The sequence below is a fragment of the Gymnoscopelus microlampas genome (assembly GCF_963454915.1).
Source record: "Gymnoscopelus microlampas genome assembly, chromosome: 17".
Lineage (NCBI taxonomy): Eukaryota > Metazoa > Chordata > Actinopteri > Myctophiformes > Myctophidae > Gymnoscopelus > Gymnoscopelus microlampas.
This window is the reverse complement of record NC_139954.1, coordinates 32,194,868-32,213,165: the sequence shown is the minus strand read 5'-3', so window position 1 is coordinate 32,213,165 and position 18,298 is coordinate 32,194,868. Positions and strand designations below refer to the sequence as shown.

At 39.4% G+C, this 18,298-nt stretch overlaps 1 protein-coding gene across 2 annotated transcripts in view; it reads left to right on the top strand.

The window, feature by feature from the left end:
- Window positions 1–18,298, top strand: part of map3k20a (mitogen-activated protein kinase kinase kinase 20a) — a 35,426-nt gene that overhangs the window by 12,272 nt on the left and 4,856 nt on the right. The window contains exons 8-16 of one of the 2 annotated variants that reach the window (XM_084085164.1): window positions 840–926; window positions 9,952–10,026; window positions 10,203–10,309; window positions 12,908–13,043; window positions 17,204–17,248; window positions 17,422–17,452; window positions 17,556–17,695; window positions 17,858–17,920; window positions 18,007–18,096. In XM_084085164.1, coding sequence (XP_083941290.1) covers window positions 840–926; window positions 9,952–10,026; window positions 10,203–10,309; window positions 12,908–13,043; window positions 17,204–17,248; window positions 17,422–17,452; window positions 17,556–17,695; window positions 17,858–17,920; window positions 18,007–18,096 — 774 coding nt within the window. Of the gene's footprint in view, window positions 1–839; window positions 927–9,951; window positions 10,027–10,202; window positions 10,310–12,907; window positions 13,044–14,226; window positions 16,295–17,203; window positions 17,249–17,421; window positions 17,453–17,555; window positions 17,696–17,857; window positions 17,921–18,006; window positions 18,097–18,298 lie in introns of those variants that run through there. The other variant, XM_084085165.1, reaches the window with a different exon arrangement.

The following is an 18,298-nucleotide window of genomic DNA, read 5'->3' as shown; positions in this document are numbered from 1 at the left end:
GAATCACTGGTTTAAATAATAATTGGCCCAAATAAGCAACTACACTTTAGAAACAAGCCCAAATAAAACCGCAACCACCAATGTTTGGTTACAAGCAACTTTACAGAAAAATAAGCCCAAAGTCGCTTATAATAAGCGGACATGGCAACACTTTTCCCCAACACTTAATAGCTTGCAACTGCCATCTAGTGGATTAATAGCGTCATAATTCCAACGGATTTAACGTGAGCGACCTTGCATGTGTCCATAAAGAACGCAAGACATCCCTCACCCCCTGACGCACGTTAAAGACCAATCTAGGGACTTTGAACGGCCCTTAAGTGTCTGCAGTATGTTTATTACCATGTATGTGCCTGACCTGTCTTGTATTGTGCTTACTGCTTAGTCACATTCCTCTGTGGTGACAGTGAAAGTGTGAAATAATGGGTGACAGAGCCTAGTGGGCATGTCATTCAGCCATTCAAAGACACCTTTCTGTTAGTGTTGAGTGACAAAAATAGCAAACATCTCCAGGTAAGCCAATATATGTCTGAGTCAACTCACTACCTTTTATAGTTATTAAACATATACATCAATTACACCAAAAGAGATGCACATGATGAAATAGAGTTAGTGAGAAAAATGCAAACGGTATAAACTTTTGTATGCTACTCATAATCCCCATTTTCTTAAAACATGGGCATGGGCTCCCCTGACGTAGTCCATAACGTCTGTTGTTTAATGTGCATGAGCCTGTTAGAACATCTCATGATCCAGTTTTGAGTCCCGACCCACCAATTAAGAAACACCAAAACAGAAACATTATTTGATCATTGACTGACCATTGCCTTTTGTGTTAGGTTCTGTGGGAGATGCTCACACGTGAGATTCCCTTTAAAGGCCTGGAGGGCTTACAGGTGGCCTGGCTGGTGGTGGAGAAGGTGGAGGTAAGCTTGTTGCACGAAAAGTCAACTTCTTATTCAGTGAGGAATGATTCCGTAGCACTTTACAATAATGACCCGTTATAAAGCATTTATAAACGTTTATAAGTAGTTTGTAGACTATTAACAAATCATTAACATGCTAACCCTATCCCATGCTTAGCAGTTTAGCTTAGCAGCTAAAGCTAACTTGCACTGGGAGGTGGTGACTGCAGAGCCTCCAAGCTGCTACTCTGTGATTCTGTTGTGATTAATTTCTTTGTTTAAATGTCAGTGTGTGTGCTGTGGCCAAGAGTTGCTACATTTTATATCTTAATAAATTGTTGTATACTTGTATACTATATAACGTTACTTTTGCCACTTTTTGATGTCACATGTTTTACTAATCACTGTTAAACATGAAATAATAATGCATAGTCTTCACTTTACAACAAGGCCCATGATAACGTTAGCAAATGGTCAACACACTCTTTACGAATGTCTTACGAATCATATATTAAACATGAAAGATAATTCTAGTAATTGTTTGGCATCTGCATTTATGAAAGCCAGGTAGTTTGCAACAGGTAAGGAGAAAGTCACATTAACAGACAGTTGTAAATGATGAACTGTCTTCACTTTACTATAGGGCACATAATAACATGTACTAAGGATTTATAGATATTTTAGGAATGTTTTACAAAGCATATGTTAAACATGAACAAACACATTAACAGACAGTTGTAAATGATGAACTGTCTTCACTTTACTATAGGGCACATAATAACATGTATTAAGGATTTATAGATACTTTAGGAATGTTTAACAAAGCATATGTTAAACATGAACAAGCTACCAATAGCTTGTATATATTATGTAACATCAGTTACAAATGATGTAATAATCATTTACAGATGTATTATACATGTCTTATTCATGAATAGTCATAAAATACCTTTATAGATGATTTGTAACCGTAGTTATAAAGGTTTTAGTAATCATTTACGAATGTCAATAAACAGGTTGTTAATGATTTGTTAATAGTCTAAAAAACGCTTATAAACGTTTATAGATGCTTTAGAATGGGTCGTTACAAATGATTTAATAATCATTTACAGATGTATATAAATGGCTTATTCATGAATAGTTCACTACTTACTAATACTTTATAAAGGATTTGTAACTGTAGTTATAAAGGTTTTAGTAATCATTTACGAATGACAACAAACAGGTTGTTAATGATTTGTTAATAGTCTACAAACTGCTTATAAACGTTTATAAATGCTTTATAACGGTCAAGAGAGGGTGCAGGGAGTGGGCGCTTCTTCCCCCCGTGGTTTCCAGACAATAAAGCGGAGGGGTTATAGAACAAATATAAACGGGCAGCTGAAATATTACAGAAAGATTGAGGGAGGGGCGGACCTAGAGAGGAAGGGGCGGAGCTAGAGAGGAAGGGGTGGAGCCAGAGAGGAAGGGGTGGAGCTAGAGAGAGGAAGGGGCGGAGCTAGAGAGGCGGAGCTAGAGGGGGAAAGGGCGGAGCCAGAGAGGAAGGGGCGGAGCTAGAGAGAGGAAGGGGTGGAGCTAGAGGGGAAGGGGCGGTGCTAGAGAGACACTATAATATAGACACTGACACTATATATAATATAGACACTATATTATAGTGACACTAACACTATAATATAGAGACACTATAATATAGTGACACTAACACTAGAATATTGACACACTAACACTATAATCTATAATATAGACACTATTAGTAAGTATATTAGTTAGTTATAGTATTAGTAAGTATATTAGTTATGCGATAGTAGTTAGTTATATATTAGTATTAGTAAGTATATTAGTTAGTTATATATTAGTATTAGTAAGTACATTAGTTAGTTATATATTAGTAAGTATATTAGTTAGTTACATATTAGTATTAGTAAGTATATTAGTTAGTTATATATTAGTAAGTATGTTAGTTAGTTATATATTAGTATTAGTAAGTATATAGAAAAACAAGTTAAAACCGTTTCGGTGAAATAAACTTTACCGAAATGAAAATTACCAATCGACTCTAAATTGCCTGAAACGTACTCCTAACAGTTTTTTGGGGGGACGATTTTGGCCTCCACACTTAGTGATTTTTTCGGATTTAACTTTCGTTTCTGTAAAATAAATTTTACCGAAACTAAAATAACCAATCAACTTTAAATTGCCTGAAACGTACTCCTAACAGGTTTTTGGGGGGAGTATTTTGGCCTCCACACTTAGTGATTTTTTCGGATTTAACTTTCGTTTCGGTAGTGACAAACTTTCGTTTCGGTAGTGACACAATGGTGAAAAAATAAATTTACTAAGTCCAGAGCTCGATGAATGTTAGGGACCAAAAAAAGTCACTACAAAGTACTACCAATCAACTCTAAATTGCCTGAAACGTACTCCTAACAGGTTTTTGGGGGGACGATTTTGGCCTCCACACTTAGTGATTTTTTCGGATTTAACTTTCGTTTCGGTGGTGACCAACTTTCGTTTCGGTAGTTTGATTACAAAATGTAAGTTGTGTAAAAAATAATCTGACTATACTAAGTTGTTATTTGTTTGTTTTAATCAGGCTATACTCTACTCAGAGTCATAAGCAGGGGTGCACATAACTGGTGCGCAGGTGCGCATGCGCACCCAAAATAAAAAATGAGCACCATATCAGACGACGCGAGGCGCTTTTGCGCACCAACAGCTGGGACAGGAATTTCCAAGCTTTTATTTTTTAGCAAAACTAAAAAATAAAAGCCTGGAGATCGAGGCTAGGATACTTCCTGAAGCCGCAATCACGCTAAAGCACCCGTCGGCCCCATGTACAGCCAGTAGGCGCAGGGGGAGAGATGCATGCTGCACGTGATTGAGTGTCTCGCATCGCCTCGCATTGCCCCGCTGCGTGCACGCAGCCAGCAGCGGCTGTTAGAGGCACTCGTCCCCGATGATGAACGCACTGTGATGGTGCAAAATATGCCGCGAACGTCCCAATCTCGCGATAAAAGCAGCGCAGCACAGGGCACCAACCTTGGGGGCTTCACCAAACTGTGTGAGATAAAAAAAAACGGCGAAAATCGGCGGAATTTGCAAGCAGAGTGTCCTTTTTTTTTCTTTCTCTCGCGCAGCTCCCCCCCCCCCCCCCCCCCCGTTGACAAAACTGTCGGCGTTACCGCGCTGACTCCCCCCCCCCCCCCGTTGACAAAATGGGACGGGACCATTTATTTGTTGCGCACCAAGTCACATCTACAGGTGCTCTTCTGAGCACCAGACCTAAAAAGTTATGTGCACCCCTGGTCATAAGTTTACAAAATGTACTAAAGTACAGGGAACGTCTGTGCGGTTTGTCTTCATCACTGAAAATAACGTACATGTAAACTGATATAAAACTGCTGTCATGTGCAGTTGGGGTGAAGAAACACAACCATTTCACTCCTAATAATACCTATTTGATTTGACATCCTGACTTGATGCTGTAGCTGAGGCTTGAACCTGTTACTTGCGGCTCACTAGTCAGTGACTCTATCCATTCACCTACAGCTGTTTCCTTGGAATCTGTGGTTCTGAAACGTTTTGTTGTCAACCCCCCAAATTGGCATGTATTTGGGCAGTGGACCCCAATGTGAAAAGATGTAGTGTCAGGGCCCCCCATGAAAAAGATTTATATTTATGCTGTAACACATTTTTTTTTAAAGTTATTTGTCTTGTTTGTTGTTCAAGTCAAAGCACCAGGAAGGCTGTACTTGTCAGCCATCTGTTAGCTCAATGGGTTGAGACGCAGTATTCATGATCCAGAGGCCATGAGTTCAAATCCCATTGATGTCTTTCCTATGATTATTTCCTTTGCAGACTGGCTTCCAGAAGATCAACTGAAAACTACCAGGAAGGCTATATTTGTCATCCAACTGTTAGCTCAATGGGTTGAGACGCAGTATACATGATCCAGAGGCCATGAGTTCAAATCCCATTGATGTCTTTCCTATGATTCTTTCCTTTGCAGACTGGCTTCCAGAAGATCAACTGAAAACTACCAGGAAGGCTGTACTTGTCAGCCATCTGTTAGCTCAATGGGTTGAGACGCAGTATTCATGATCCAGAGGCCATGAGTTCAAATCCCATTGATGTCTTTCCTATGATTCTTTCCTTGAGTGGGTTCGATTCCCACTCCGAGTCATGTGTCCCCGGTAACTTGGGGCAACGGATAAATTGACTGATATCCTTCGTGATGCTTCCCTTTGCAGAATAATTTATAGAAAAACAAGTTAAAACCACCAGGAAACCTGTAACTCTCAGCCAACAGCATAGCTCAACTGGTAGAGCGTCTGTCCAATAACATGACTTGACTTGACTTGACTTGAGTGGGTTCGATTGAGGACACTCCTACAAGTTATTCTACGGATATCAGTCAATTTATCCGTTGCCCCAAGTTACCGGGGACACTTGACTCGAGTGGGAATCGAACCCACTCAAGTCAAGTCAAGCCATGTTATTGGACAGACGCTCTGTCGCTCAATAACATGACTTGACTTGACTTGAGTGGGTTCGATTCCCACTCAAGTCAAGTGTCCCCGGTAACTTGGGGCAACGGATAAATTGACTGATATCCGTAGAATAACTTGTAGGAGTGTCCTCAATCGAACCCACTCAAGTCAAGTCAAGTCAAGTCATGTTATTGGACAGACGCTCTACCAGTTGAGCTATGCTGTTGGCTGAGAGTTACAGGTTTCCTGGTGGTTTTAACTTGTTTTTCTAGAAGTTATTCTGCAAAGGGAAGCATCACGAAGGATATCAGTCAATTTATCCGTTGCCCCAAGTTACCGGGGACACATGACTCGGAGTGGGAATCGAACCCACTCAAGGAAAGACATCAATGGGATTTGAACTCATGGCCTCTGGATCATGTATACTGCGTCTCAACCCATTGAGCTAACAGTTGGATGACAAATATAGCCTTCCTGGTAGTTTTCAGTTGATCTTCTGGAAGCCAGTCTGCAAAGGAAAGAATCATAGGAAAGACATCAATGGGATTTGAACTCATGGCCTCTGGATCATGAATACTGCGTCTCAACCCATTGAGCTAACAGATGGCTGACAAGTACAGCCTTCCTGGTAGTTTTCAGTTGATCTTCTGGAAGCCAGTCTGCAAAGGAAAGAATCATAGGAAAGACATCAATGGGATTTGAACTCATGGCCTCTGGATCATGTATACTGCGTCTCAACCCATTGAGCTAACAGTTGGATGACAAATATAGCCTTCCTGGTGCTTTGACTTGAACAACAAACAAGACAAATAACTTTAAAAAAATGTGTTACAGCATAAATATAAATCTTTTTCATGGGGGGCCCTGACACTACATCTTTTCACATTGGGGTCCACTGCCCAAATACATGTCAATTTGGGGGGTTGACAACAAAACGTTTCAGAACCACAGATTCCAAGGAAACAGCTGTAGGTGAATGGATAGAGTCACTGACTAGTGAGCCGCAGGTAACAGGTTCAAGCCTCAGCTACAGCAGCAAGTCAGGATGTCAAATCAAATAGGTATTATTAGGAGTGAAATGGTTGTGTTTCTTCACCCCAACTGCACATGTTTTATATCAGTTTACATGTACGTTATTTTCAGTGATGAAGACAAACCGCACAGACGTTCACTGTACTTTAGTACATTTTGTAAACTTATGACTCTGAGTAGAGTATAGCCTGACTTAAACAAACAAATAACAACTTAGTATAGTCAGATTATTTTTTACACAACTTACATTTTGTAATCAAACTACCGAAACGAAAGTTGGTCACCACCGAAACGAAAGTTAAATCCGAAAAAATCACTAAGTGTGGAGGCCAAAATCGTCCCCCCAAAAACCTGTTAGGAGTACGTTTCAGGCAATTTAGAGTTGATTGGTAGTACTTTGTAGTGACTTTTTTTGGTCCCTAACATTCATCGAGCTCTGGACTTAGTAAATTTATTTTTTCACCATTGTGTCACTACCGAAACGAAAGTTTGTCACTACCGAAACGAAAGTTAAATCCGAAAAAATCACTAAGTGTGGAGGCCAAAATCGTCCCCCCAAAAAACTGTTAGGAGTACGTTTCAGGCAATTTAGAGTCGATTGGTAATTTTCGTTTCGGTTAAATTTATTTCACCTAAACGGTTTTAACTTGTTTTTCTATATACTTACTAATACTAATATATAACTAACTAACATACTTACTAATATATAACTAACTAATATACTTACTAATACTAATATATAACTAACTAATATACTTACTAATAGTGTCTATATTATAGATTATAGTGTTAGTGTGTCAATATTATAGTGTTAGTGTCACTATATTATAGTGTCTCTATATTATAGTGTTAGTGTCACTATACTATAGTGTCTATATTATATATAGTGTCAGTGTCTATATTATAGTGTCTCTCTAGCACCGCCCCTTCCCCTCTAGCTCCGCCCCTTCCTCTCTGGCTCCGCCCTTTCCCCCTCTAGCTCCGTCTCTCTAGCTCCGCCCCTTCCTCTCTCTAGCTCCACCCCTTCCTCTCTGGCTCCACCCCTTCCTCTCTAGCTCCGCCCCTCCCTCAATCTTTCTGTAATATTTCAGCTGCCCGTTTATATTTGTTCTATAACCCCTCCGCTTTATTGTCTGGAAACCACGGGGGGAAGAAGCCCCCGCGCCCACTCCCTGCACCCTCTCTTGACCGTTATAAAGCATTTATAAACGTTTATAAGCAGTTTGTAGACTATTAACAAATCATTAACAACCTGTTTGTTGTCATTCGTAAATGATTACTAAAACCTTTATAACTACAGTTACAAATCATTTATAAAGTATTAGTAAGTAGTGAACTATTCATGAATAAGCCATTTATATACATCTGTAAATGATTATTAAATCATTTGTAACGACCCATTTTAAAGCATCTATAAACGTTTATAAGCAGTTTGTAGACTATTAACAAATCATTAACAAACTGTTTATTGCCATTCGTAAATGATTACTAAAACCTTTATAACTACGGTTACAAATCATCTATAAAGGTATTTTATGACTATTCATGAATAAGACATGTATAATACATCTGTAAATGATTATTACATCATTTGTAACTGATGTTACATAATATATACAAGCTATTGGTAGCTTGTTCATGTTTAACATATGCTTTGTTAAACATTCCTAAAGTATCTATAAATCCTTAATACATGTTATTATGTGCCCTATAGTAAAGTGAAGACAGTTCATCATTTACAACTGTCTGTTAATGTGTTTGTTCATGTTTAACATATGCTTTGTAAAACATTCCTAAAATATCTATAAATCCTTAGTACATGTTATTATGTGCCCTATAGTAAAGTGAAGACAGTTCATCATTTACAACTGTCTGTTAATGTGACTTTCTCCTTACCTGTTGCAAACTACCTGGCTTTCATGAATGCAGATGCCAAACAATTACTAGAATTATCTTTCATGTTTAATATATGATTCGTAAGACATTCGTAAAGAGTGTGTTGACCATTTGCTAACGTTATCATGGGCCTTGTTGTAAAGTGAAGACTATGCATTATTATTTCATGTTTAACAGTGATTAGTAAAACATGTGACATCAAAAAGTGGCAAAAGTAACGTTATATAGTATACAAGTATACAACAATTTATTAAGATATAAAATGTAGCAACTCTTGGCCACAGCACACACACTGACATTTAAACAAAGAAATTAATCACAACAGAATCACAGAGTAGCAGCTTGGAGCCTCTGCAGTCACCACCTCCCAGTGCAAGTTAGCTATAGCTGCTAAGCTAAACTGCTAAGCATGGAGGACATTACTAGACTACACATCAAAACAAACATTGTGGATACAAACAGCCACCATCAAAATACCCCCTAGTCATAATGCTACTTCATGTGTGTAAGATTGGCCATTTTATGTTACCTCGATCACCTGCAACAAGACAGTTAAAACACATAAAACATGAATTAGACATATTTCTGTCCAGTCTGCAACTGCATCACTGTTCACTTCCTCCCTAGTAGGCTACTGCAGGTGTAATGCAGGTAATCAGTGTGTTGCCAGATTTTGCAAAATAAACAAGCGGACAGGTCTAAAACAAGCCCAAAAGAAGCAACTAGGCTCAGGCTCATGATAACGTCTGCAAATGGTTTACATACTCTTTACGAATGTCTTACGCATCATTTGCTTAACATGAATGATAATTCTAGTAATTGTTTGGTGTCTGCATTCATGAAAGCCAGGTAGTTTGCAACAGGTAAGGAGAAAGTCCACATTAACAGACAGTCATAAATGATGAACTGTCTTCACTTTACTGTAGGGCACATAATAACATGTACAAAGGATTTATAGATATTTTAGGAATGTTTTACAAAGCATGTTAAACATGAACAAACACATTAACAGACAGTTGTAAATGATGAACTGTCTTCACTTTACTATAGGGCACATAATAACATGTACTAAGGATTTATAGATACTTTAGGAATGTTTAACAAAGCATATGTTAAACATGAACAAGCTACCAATAGCTTGTATATATTATGTAACATCAGTTACAAATGATTTAATAATCATTTACAGATGTATTATACATGGCTTATTCATGAATAGTTACTAATACCTTTATAGATGATTTGTAACCGTAGTTATAAAGGTTTTAGTAATCATTTACGAATGTCAATAAACAGGTTGTTAATGATTTGTTAATAGTCTACAAACTGCTTATAAACGTTTATAAATGCTTTAGAATGGGTCGTTACAAATGATTTAATAATCTTTTATATAAATGGCTTATTCATGAATAGTTCACTACTTACTAATACTTTACAAATGATTTGTAACTGTAGTTATAAAGGTTTTAGTAATCATTTACAAATGTCAACAAACAGGTTGTTAATGATTTGTTAATAGTCTACAAACTACTTATAAACGTTTATAAATGCTTTATAACGGGTCATTATTGTAAAGTGCTACCAATGATTCCTCAGGATGCAAGTGACCATGATTCTGTCTTCTCCAGAGGTTAACCATTCCTAGCAGCTGTCCAGCTAGTTTTGCTGAGCTCATGAGGAAGTGCTGGCTCACTGCTCCCAAGGTGAGAGATCGTCACGCTTAAACCCAATTTACACCTTGCCGCCCAACCGTGTCAGTCAATGATAGTTAACAGTTTTTCAATTGAAACAACATGTCACGACGCAATGCGTTTTTCAGTTGAATATTCAATATGTGCTTATCATCTGAATGAGTAGGCTGTTTTATGTTTAACTTCAGGAAAGGCCGATGTTCAAGCAAGTCCTCGGCACTCTGGAGGCCATGTCTAGTGACAGCCAACTTCCTGAACAGTGCAACACCTTCTTGCAGAACAAGGCTGAATGGAGGTACAGTACATTGATCACCTGTTTTCCAGGCCCAGTGGATACATACCACCCCCAACATACTCTTTAATGAAATTCATAACTGTTTGAAAGAAATCTGAAGGCTGTAAAGTGTAGCTGAGCTGACAGGGGCTGTGCGATGCTAAGAAAGGCATCGAGAGTGTGCGTATAGATCTTTAATAATTACACTGATAGCTTCATAAAGGCTTACGAAAAAAAGGAGAAAAAAACAGAGAATCATCCATCTGGATATACTTCCTCTCTTTACCCCATAAGGGCTAAAAATAATCACCATCTTTTTCATGTAGAAGTGTTTAATTGGCCTGTATGAGCAGCTGGAGGTTTGGGGATGTTTAGCACAGCCTGAGTCTCAGCTGTTATCTTATTTTTCTCTCTCTGCCTCTCTGGGACCTGTCTGTGTTTTGAAACTTGTTCCTCAGAACTAACCGTGGCATCTTGTCCAGGCAGCCATCTGCAGGTGGATGGATCTGAGCACTAGAGAGCTGAGAGGCAGAGCGTGTGTTGTACAGGAAGGCAAAGTGTGTTGTTGATGTTTAGCCCTAGAAGTTTTCTAAGACTGATATTATAGCATTAGTTCGTGAAGAGCAGGGGGAGGAACTGGAATCCAGGGCAGACATATCGTTGCTGTCGGGCAGAAACCTTGTATGCCCACAACTGTTACCTTTCGGGAAATGGAAAAGAATAACCTGTGTTCCAATGCATCCAATGTAGTTATTATTTAGTCACAAGCTCTTATTAATACTTTTCATTTGCTCAATAATTATAAACCCCATAGACACACTTTCACTATCAAAATGTTTCTAAATTAGTGAAACATAGATGCGACACATTGTGAGCTTGTAGATCGACTATTTCTGCTACATTTCCACGACACTCTTGTACGACGAAGTGTGGCATTAATTCACCAAAAAACAAACAAACAAACAAACAAGAAAAATAAATATGGAAATGTAAGGTTTCTGCCCGACAGTAACAACATGCCATGTTAATCTGAGGGCAGAGGGTCAAATAAAAAAAATGCCTCTGGTGATAAACCCACCCCGTATTTTTGCATACTGGGCTCTGATTCGTCCCTCACAACTTCGGAGGGAGAGAAATAAAATCTCTTCTGAGAGGGGCCAGACCTGATCTGTAAGGGCAATTTTATTTTTGCAGTGGCAGATTTGTCTGGAACCAGGCTAATGGCAGCCCACGCTCGACCGAGCTGTTCCTTTTATGTAGTCTACAGACTCCACCCCTGGCTATCGAATCAACCAACCCCAGTGTAGTAACAATCCACCCAAAATGCTCCCCATTTTAATCAGCTCTTCAGGCACCACACCCCACTACACAGTTACCGCTCTATTCTGTGCCAAGCTATACATGTTAGGATTCCAGTCACAGCAGAATGTGCACTTTTCTGTGGGACTGAGAATCTTCAAGTTACAATCATACAATGCAGCATAACATACAATTAATGTACTGCTGAACTTTAGAAAATGAGTCTGTCAGAGGCTGCTCTGTCACAAGCCATGTGTGCACATAGGCACAGTGCAATTGTCTGCCACCGGGCCAGACGATTTGACAATTGCATCTAATGCAGCTGTTTTGACTGACTGTTGAATTGAGGGTATGCATTTACTGTATATTGAACTAGTTAGTGAGATATTTTAAAATGCCTAGCCTTTATTGTCCTTTTATGGTATTAAATATGGTTTGAATGCATTTACTATTGTATTCATGTCATACATTATATAGTTGGACATTTTAATCTAGAAATTGTTTTCCTTAGTTAAAATGTTGAATCATTTGAGACTCCTCTGAGACTTGCTGATGGTCTATAATCTATATTAAGCCATATATATTTGAAATGCCTGGAGATCAAGAATCTGAAATGCCGTAAATATCAAACCAATAGTGTATTAAAGTAGTGTAGGGCAGATGAGAAATACCAAGAGGGTCCGTCAGAAATGTGGAGAGCAAGCGAATCAATTATAAGGGAAGTGGAGTACTAGTGGAAATTCTTTTAGACAGGGTGGGGAGGAGTGGAGCAACCAGAGGATCAGGAGGAGTAAGGGTGGGCCTTCCTGCCTGGGTCCCACTGGGTGTTTATAAATAGTGGTGGAAGAAGTACTCAGATTATTTTAAAGTAAAAGTAGCAATACCACAATGTAAAAGATACTTTGTTACAAGTTCAAGGCCTATATTACAAATGTTTTTATTTTATTATGTATAAAATAGTGTTTTTACAATGGACATACTCAAGTAAAGTACAGATACCTCAACATTTTACTTAAGTACAGTACTTGAGTAGATGTACTTAGTTACTTTACACCACTGTTTATAAATAGTGTGTGAGGTATGAAAGTTGTTGGAGTGTAACTCAGGGTGGGTTTCAGTGGTACACTATACAGCCCCACCTGCTGGGCAATTCAAAGATCCCAATATGGCATCCCAAAATAAAACTTATCCTACTACTGTCCATTGTCTTCCTCAATCTTCTTATACCACATGAAATTGTGATGGGCAGATATTTAGTGGAACATTCATTGACCATTTGCCAACAACTTTGCAACATGTTTTTGTGACACTGTGTTTTAGGTGTGAGATTGAAGCTACGCTGGACAGGCTGAAGAAGCTGGAGAGAGACCTGAGCACCAAAGAGGAGGAACTGAAGCAGAGAGAACGCCGTCTGAAGATGTGGGAGCGCAAGCTCATTGAACAGTCCAATACACCGGTGAGTCCCTCATAGAACAGTCCAATACCTAGATGAGCCCCTCATAGAACAGTCCAATACCCCGTTGAGCTCCTCATAGAACAGTCCAGTACACCGGTGAGTCCCTCATAGAACAGTCCAATACAATACTCCGGTGAGTCCCTCATTGAACGATCCGATACCCCGGTGAGTCACTCGTCATACCTTGGTCGACCCGTATCCACATTGTAAGTCACTGTCTCACCTCAGTCGAGCACCATTATTTGTTAGCGCATGTCACCGTTTGACGTGTTTTTTCCTCACTGTCAGAGCGGGAAGCATCAGATTCACTCGCTTTCAGATTTGCCTCCTTTTGGAATGAGAGTGGAAATGGGAACGCAATGAATTGGAAGTAAAAAGAGTGGAATGGGAAAGGACAGGAAAGAAATGAGAAGTTCAGTTCAAGGCTTTTGGGCTGAGTAGATATTGTTGATAATGGTGTGTCGATTCACTTGTGGAGTGCATGATTGTATAGCAAGTCAGCTTGCAGCACAGCACATGGTCATCATCTGTCAGAATGCATAGAGTGAATGCAGCAATTTTGGTGGGATTAGTTTCCTGTATTGCTACTGTCTGTTTCTCCACAGTATACTTGAGTGCCTGCAATATACTGCAGGTTTTGCTGGCAACATTTGTTACATGATTATTTTATTAACGGCACATAAGACACTACGTTTTCTTCGTTTTTTTCAGTTGTGTAGCTGCAGCGTTCGCATGCATTTAGTTACTTTTGTTAATGCCACATACAACACTACATTTTCTTCTGTTTTTTTAGTTGTGTAGCTGCAGTGTTCCTATGCATTCGGTTACCTTGAAGCCTTGTGTTTCTGCATGTCAGGTCACTCAACACTACAGCATGTCAATTCTACAGTTTGTTTTGCCATAGTCTGCAACATTAAAATAGGGAAGGGCATTTTAAAAGACATTTTCCCTTCTCCTTTTTTCACCCCTGACCCCTGTCATTTTACCTCTCTGTGACTTCAATTCAATGTTTTACGTTCTTGTCTATGAAATTCACATCTGGTGGCGGGAGAAAACAATTGTCTGTCCTTCATTTTCACTTGGTTTGTGTGGCCTAAAACTATGCTCCCTTTTTCTCTCTTCTCTGTCGACCTTGTCTTACCCCTCTGTCCCCTCTCTACCTCCCTGTCTGTATGTCTCTCAGCTGCTCTTACCTGTGGCAAGAAAGATAAGTTCTGAGTCGTTCTATGAGTCTAAGACGGAGGAGTCAAACAGGTCGGAGATGTCGTGTCAAATCACAACCTCTAGTAATGGGGAGGCGGACAGGACAAGTCTGCAGGCCATGATGAAGGGTTTTGGAGACATGTTTTCCTTGGACACTGGGGGACCTGTCCTGCACTCTGGCATGCAGGTCAACATGCAGGCAAAGCAGAACTCGTCCAAGTCCAGATGTGTCAGAGAAGGACACAAAATCAACATGGCCTTGGGGATGGGACACTTCAGCTGGTCTGAGGACAGCGATTAAACCTCTGTGGGGGTTCATCTCGGCACAGCCGGTTCTGTTGCGCCTGTCATTCACTGTTGTCTTCTTGTAGCAAACCCTCCCAATAATGCATACAATTTCATTTTATCGGTGTTAATATATATAGTAGGATCCACACTAGTCACTGAGTGCTTGTGAGGTAATTTTGTCACTTAGGTGTTAATGAGCATTGTTTTCCCTTTGAACTTTTTATAATAAAACACTAAATATTCCTTTTCTTATTTTCATTTTAGTTCACAATATCTATTCATACTAAAGCGAATGCTCAGTGTAGCACCGAAATGTAGTCTCTGTTAGTGTGTATTTGAAACTGGCTCACACCTACATGGATGTCATTTATGCATAATGTACTGATGTATAGTGCCATGCTGTGAAGAAAGAGCCATGTGAGGCCACCGCATAGAGGAGGCGAAGCTTTTATGATGAAGTGACATTTTGCTGACATTAAGATTGGCCAATTTGTTCTGGATGTGGTGGAGCGCAGTTGTTGAGATGGAGTCTCTGACCATGATGAGAAAGAACACTGTGTATCCAGGTTCATATCAGCAGGAGTGAGAGAAACTTTCCTGATGCCAACTTTAGATTTCTCGTCTTTGTTGTCAGTGCACAGATTAACATTGACGTCATACTAAGACCTGCAGTTATAACCCCTCACACATGGGAATGACATAGATCCCAGTAAATAATCTGCTTGAGGTTGTTAAAGTTTCACCGCATAAAGATTCATAATACAGCAGTAAGTTGACTTCTTACACAGGCACACATTTATACTATTGAAATAACAAATGCCATACTGTACTTTCTGTATAAGATATAGTGTTAAAGGACGACTTCACCCATTTTTTACTTATCTTCATATAATTGGTCCTCAATAATGCTCATTATAATATGGTACCATTTTTGTCTACCCTGTCTGTGTCTCAGAGGAGGGCTGTGGACAGTTCAGAAAGTGAAACCTGCCTACCAGTGACATCATCATCAATGGGGAATCCAAGCTAATAGAAACTGCAGGCTTTCTATTCCTGGAAAGTTAGCGTGCTATAATGGAAGCCTTTGTTCTCGCGTTAATAAAAATCTAAATAAATTTGAAATCTTGTTTGAAAAAGGACTGCCTAATGATGATGTCATTGGTAGGCGAGTTTCTGAAGTGTCCACAGCCCTAGTACAGACCGAGTAGAAAAAAACGATACCATTTTATCATGAGCATTAGTGAGGACCATGTATATGAAGATTGGTTGAAAATGGGTGAAACCTAGTTGAAATCGAAACAATACAATTCTGTGTTGTCATTAATACAGACATAGAACCTGCAGCTTTGAGATCTTTGGACCAAGTGGTTGTGTACATTGTGCTACGCGTGCAGGATTCTCTTCTCTGAATATAGCCCATCAGATTGTATGCTAGTTTCTCAATCAGTGTCACAAGCATACAATACCCCTGTGATGTTGCTTGTTAGCCTCCTGTCGGGAGTTAATATTCCTGTGTTGTCAACGCTAGCTAGATTGTACAAATTAACACAGACTTTCAATAATATTTACACCACCTTGTGTGAAAATATAACCACTTAAAATGATCTTGAAACATCACATTTTCAAACATGTTGACCATCTCCTCAAGCCTCCTCACTTTCCTCACTCACTGACAGATTATTGATCTGACTTGTACTGCTGCATCACTATTCCCATTTGTTTTGTTTTCCAATAAACCATTTTAAATTCAATGCCCTCCTTTCTAGCAATCTTGTTGTTGTTGTTTTTTATCATACCCACCAGTAGTGAATGTTAGGGTTTCTTGATTATCTACTTAGTCCACTTGGGGGCAGGATTGTGTGAACTAAACTGAACCCAGTCTAAGAATTCCAATTGCTTTGCAATTGCTACTGATTTCCACCCCATCCTCTTCTGTCTCTATTCAAATCTTTCTCTCTTTGTCAACAGTGTGCTTTGGACTTCAATAAAAGGAGGAAGGCAACTCATTTGTGAAATACAATCTGGCTGTTCAAAATCTGATGTTATGTAACTCCAATTAGGCAACATCTGTAATAGAACTCTGGCAGAGGGGGAGTGCCTTTTCAATCTGTTTACTTCCGAACCACAGCACTGGAGTAGGCGTAAAATACAGCCGGGATTGAGGGAGTTTAGAAGGCGGGTGGCTGCACAGAAGTGTGTGGCAATGACTCTGAAATCCGATCTGTTGAGACTGGCATTCAGTTCACAATCAGAGTCGTTATCAGATGCCGTGGGAAGCAGAAAGTGAATGCCGGAGATTAGTCATTCATTTAGTCATCTTTCCTCCAATTCTGTGTTGCAGTCTTTCTGTCATTATACGCCAGATTCAGGGAAACTTTATGCCTGATTACATTTAACGAGCGATAAATGATTTATCGTTCAAAAATATGAGGCAGGATCAGTCACATGGACATTAGACGTATGATGGAGACTATTAGAAGCCAGTCATGTTAATCGAAAAACAAAATAACTGGAAGTGTAATTGCTTCAAAATCAGGGAAAACATTACAATTTTACATTATAAAAGAGTGTAATTAAATCCTGTGTTTTTTTGTTTTAAGAATGTCAGGCCGAAGAGCATTCCCACCATATTCCTGGTACTACTTCTGTTTATCTTGTTTCTTATTTAGCTGCTGCCCAACCTTGACATCTACGCCTGGACTGAGGAACATGTGGTGAGTATTGATGTATTTTCTTTTGTATTGGGCACTATATTATACTTGATGGATATTTATTTTGGATTGGGCACTATATTATACTGTACACCTCTGTAGCACTACAGTAGGTCTCATATTATTGCGTACCATCCCTAATGACAAATAATATGTTCCTATCTTCATGCCTGCAGCATTTCTGGATGCAGCAGATATTTGGAGGAGGTTTGTTTTTCTTCCCTCTGTCTTCAGATCATGTGAGATATAACTCTTAAGGCTGTCACCTCCTACATAATGTGCTACTGTTTTGTTTCCTCATACTTCTCAGGGGAGGGTGCATGTGGCATGCAGCTGTATGCAGACCTGTTTAAGGAAAACCACATAACAGGCAAGAGGTTGCTGTTGCTTACAGAAACAGACATGCGGGACATGGGTGTCAGGTCCAAAGGTCACATCATGCACCTGAAGGTATGTAGAGCATAGTTAAACCCCAACCACAGTTATGCACAAACATAATAGTCTACAAAAGCTGAGAAAGATTGAAACTCTATTATTCCAAATTTACAACATTAGGATTTGTGCAAATTCACTTCAGAAATCAAATGTAATTTTTAATTTCCTGTTTGCTAGGGTGAAATCGAGAAGCTAACCTGTGACTACCTGGGGCTCTACCACTTTCCACCACTGTTGAAGGTAGAGTAAAGTTACTCTGTTATGTCTAGTATGAATGGATGCTGCCTTTCTGTTCAGTGCTCAGCCTTGACACGTTTTCTTCCCAGGATGAGTTGGAAGAGGAGGAAGAGGAGAGAAAGACTGTCAATCTGGAGCTGGTGTTTGGGTACCACTGGAAGGCAGGAAAAGGAAACGCAGTGAGTTTGTAACGGAACGGCACATAAAGCCATTCTGCATTGTGGATGTTATTTTGAGAACACCAGATTTGTTCAAGGGAATACAAAAATAATATTCCCTGTTTTTGTTATTTGTTGTTGTTTTACCAGTTAGTTTATATTCACATTTATTACAGTCATTTATTTCAAATGGATGTCCAGAATGATGTGGGAACCGCCTGTT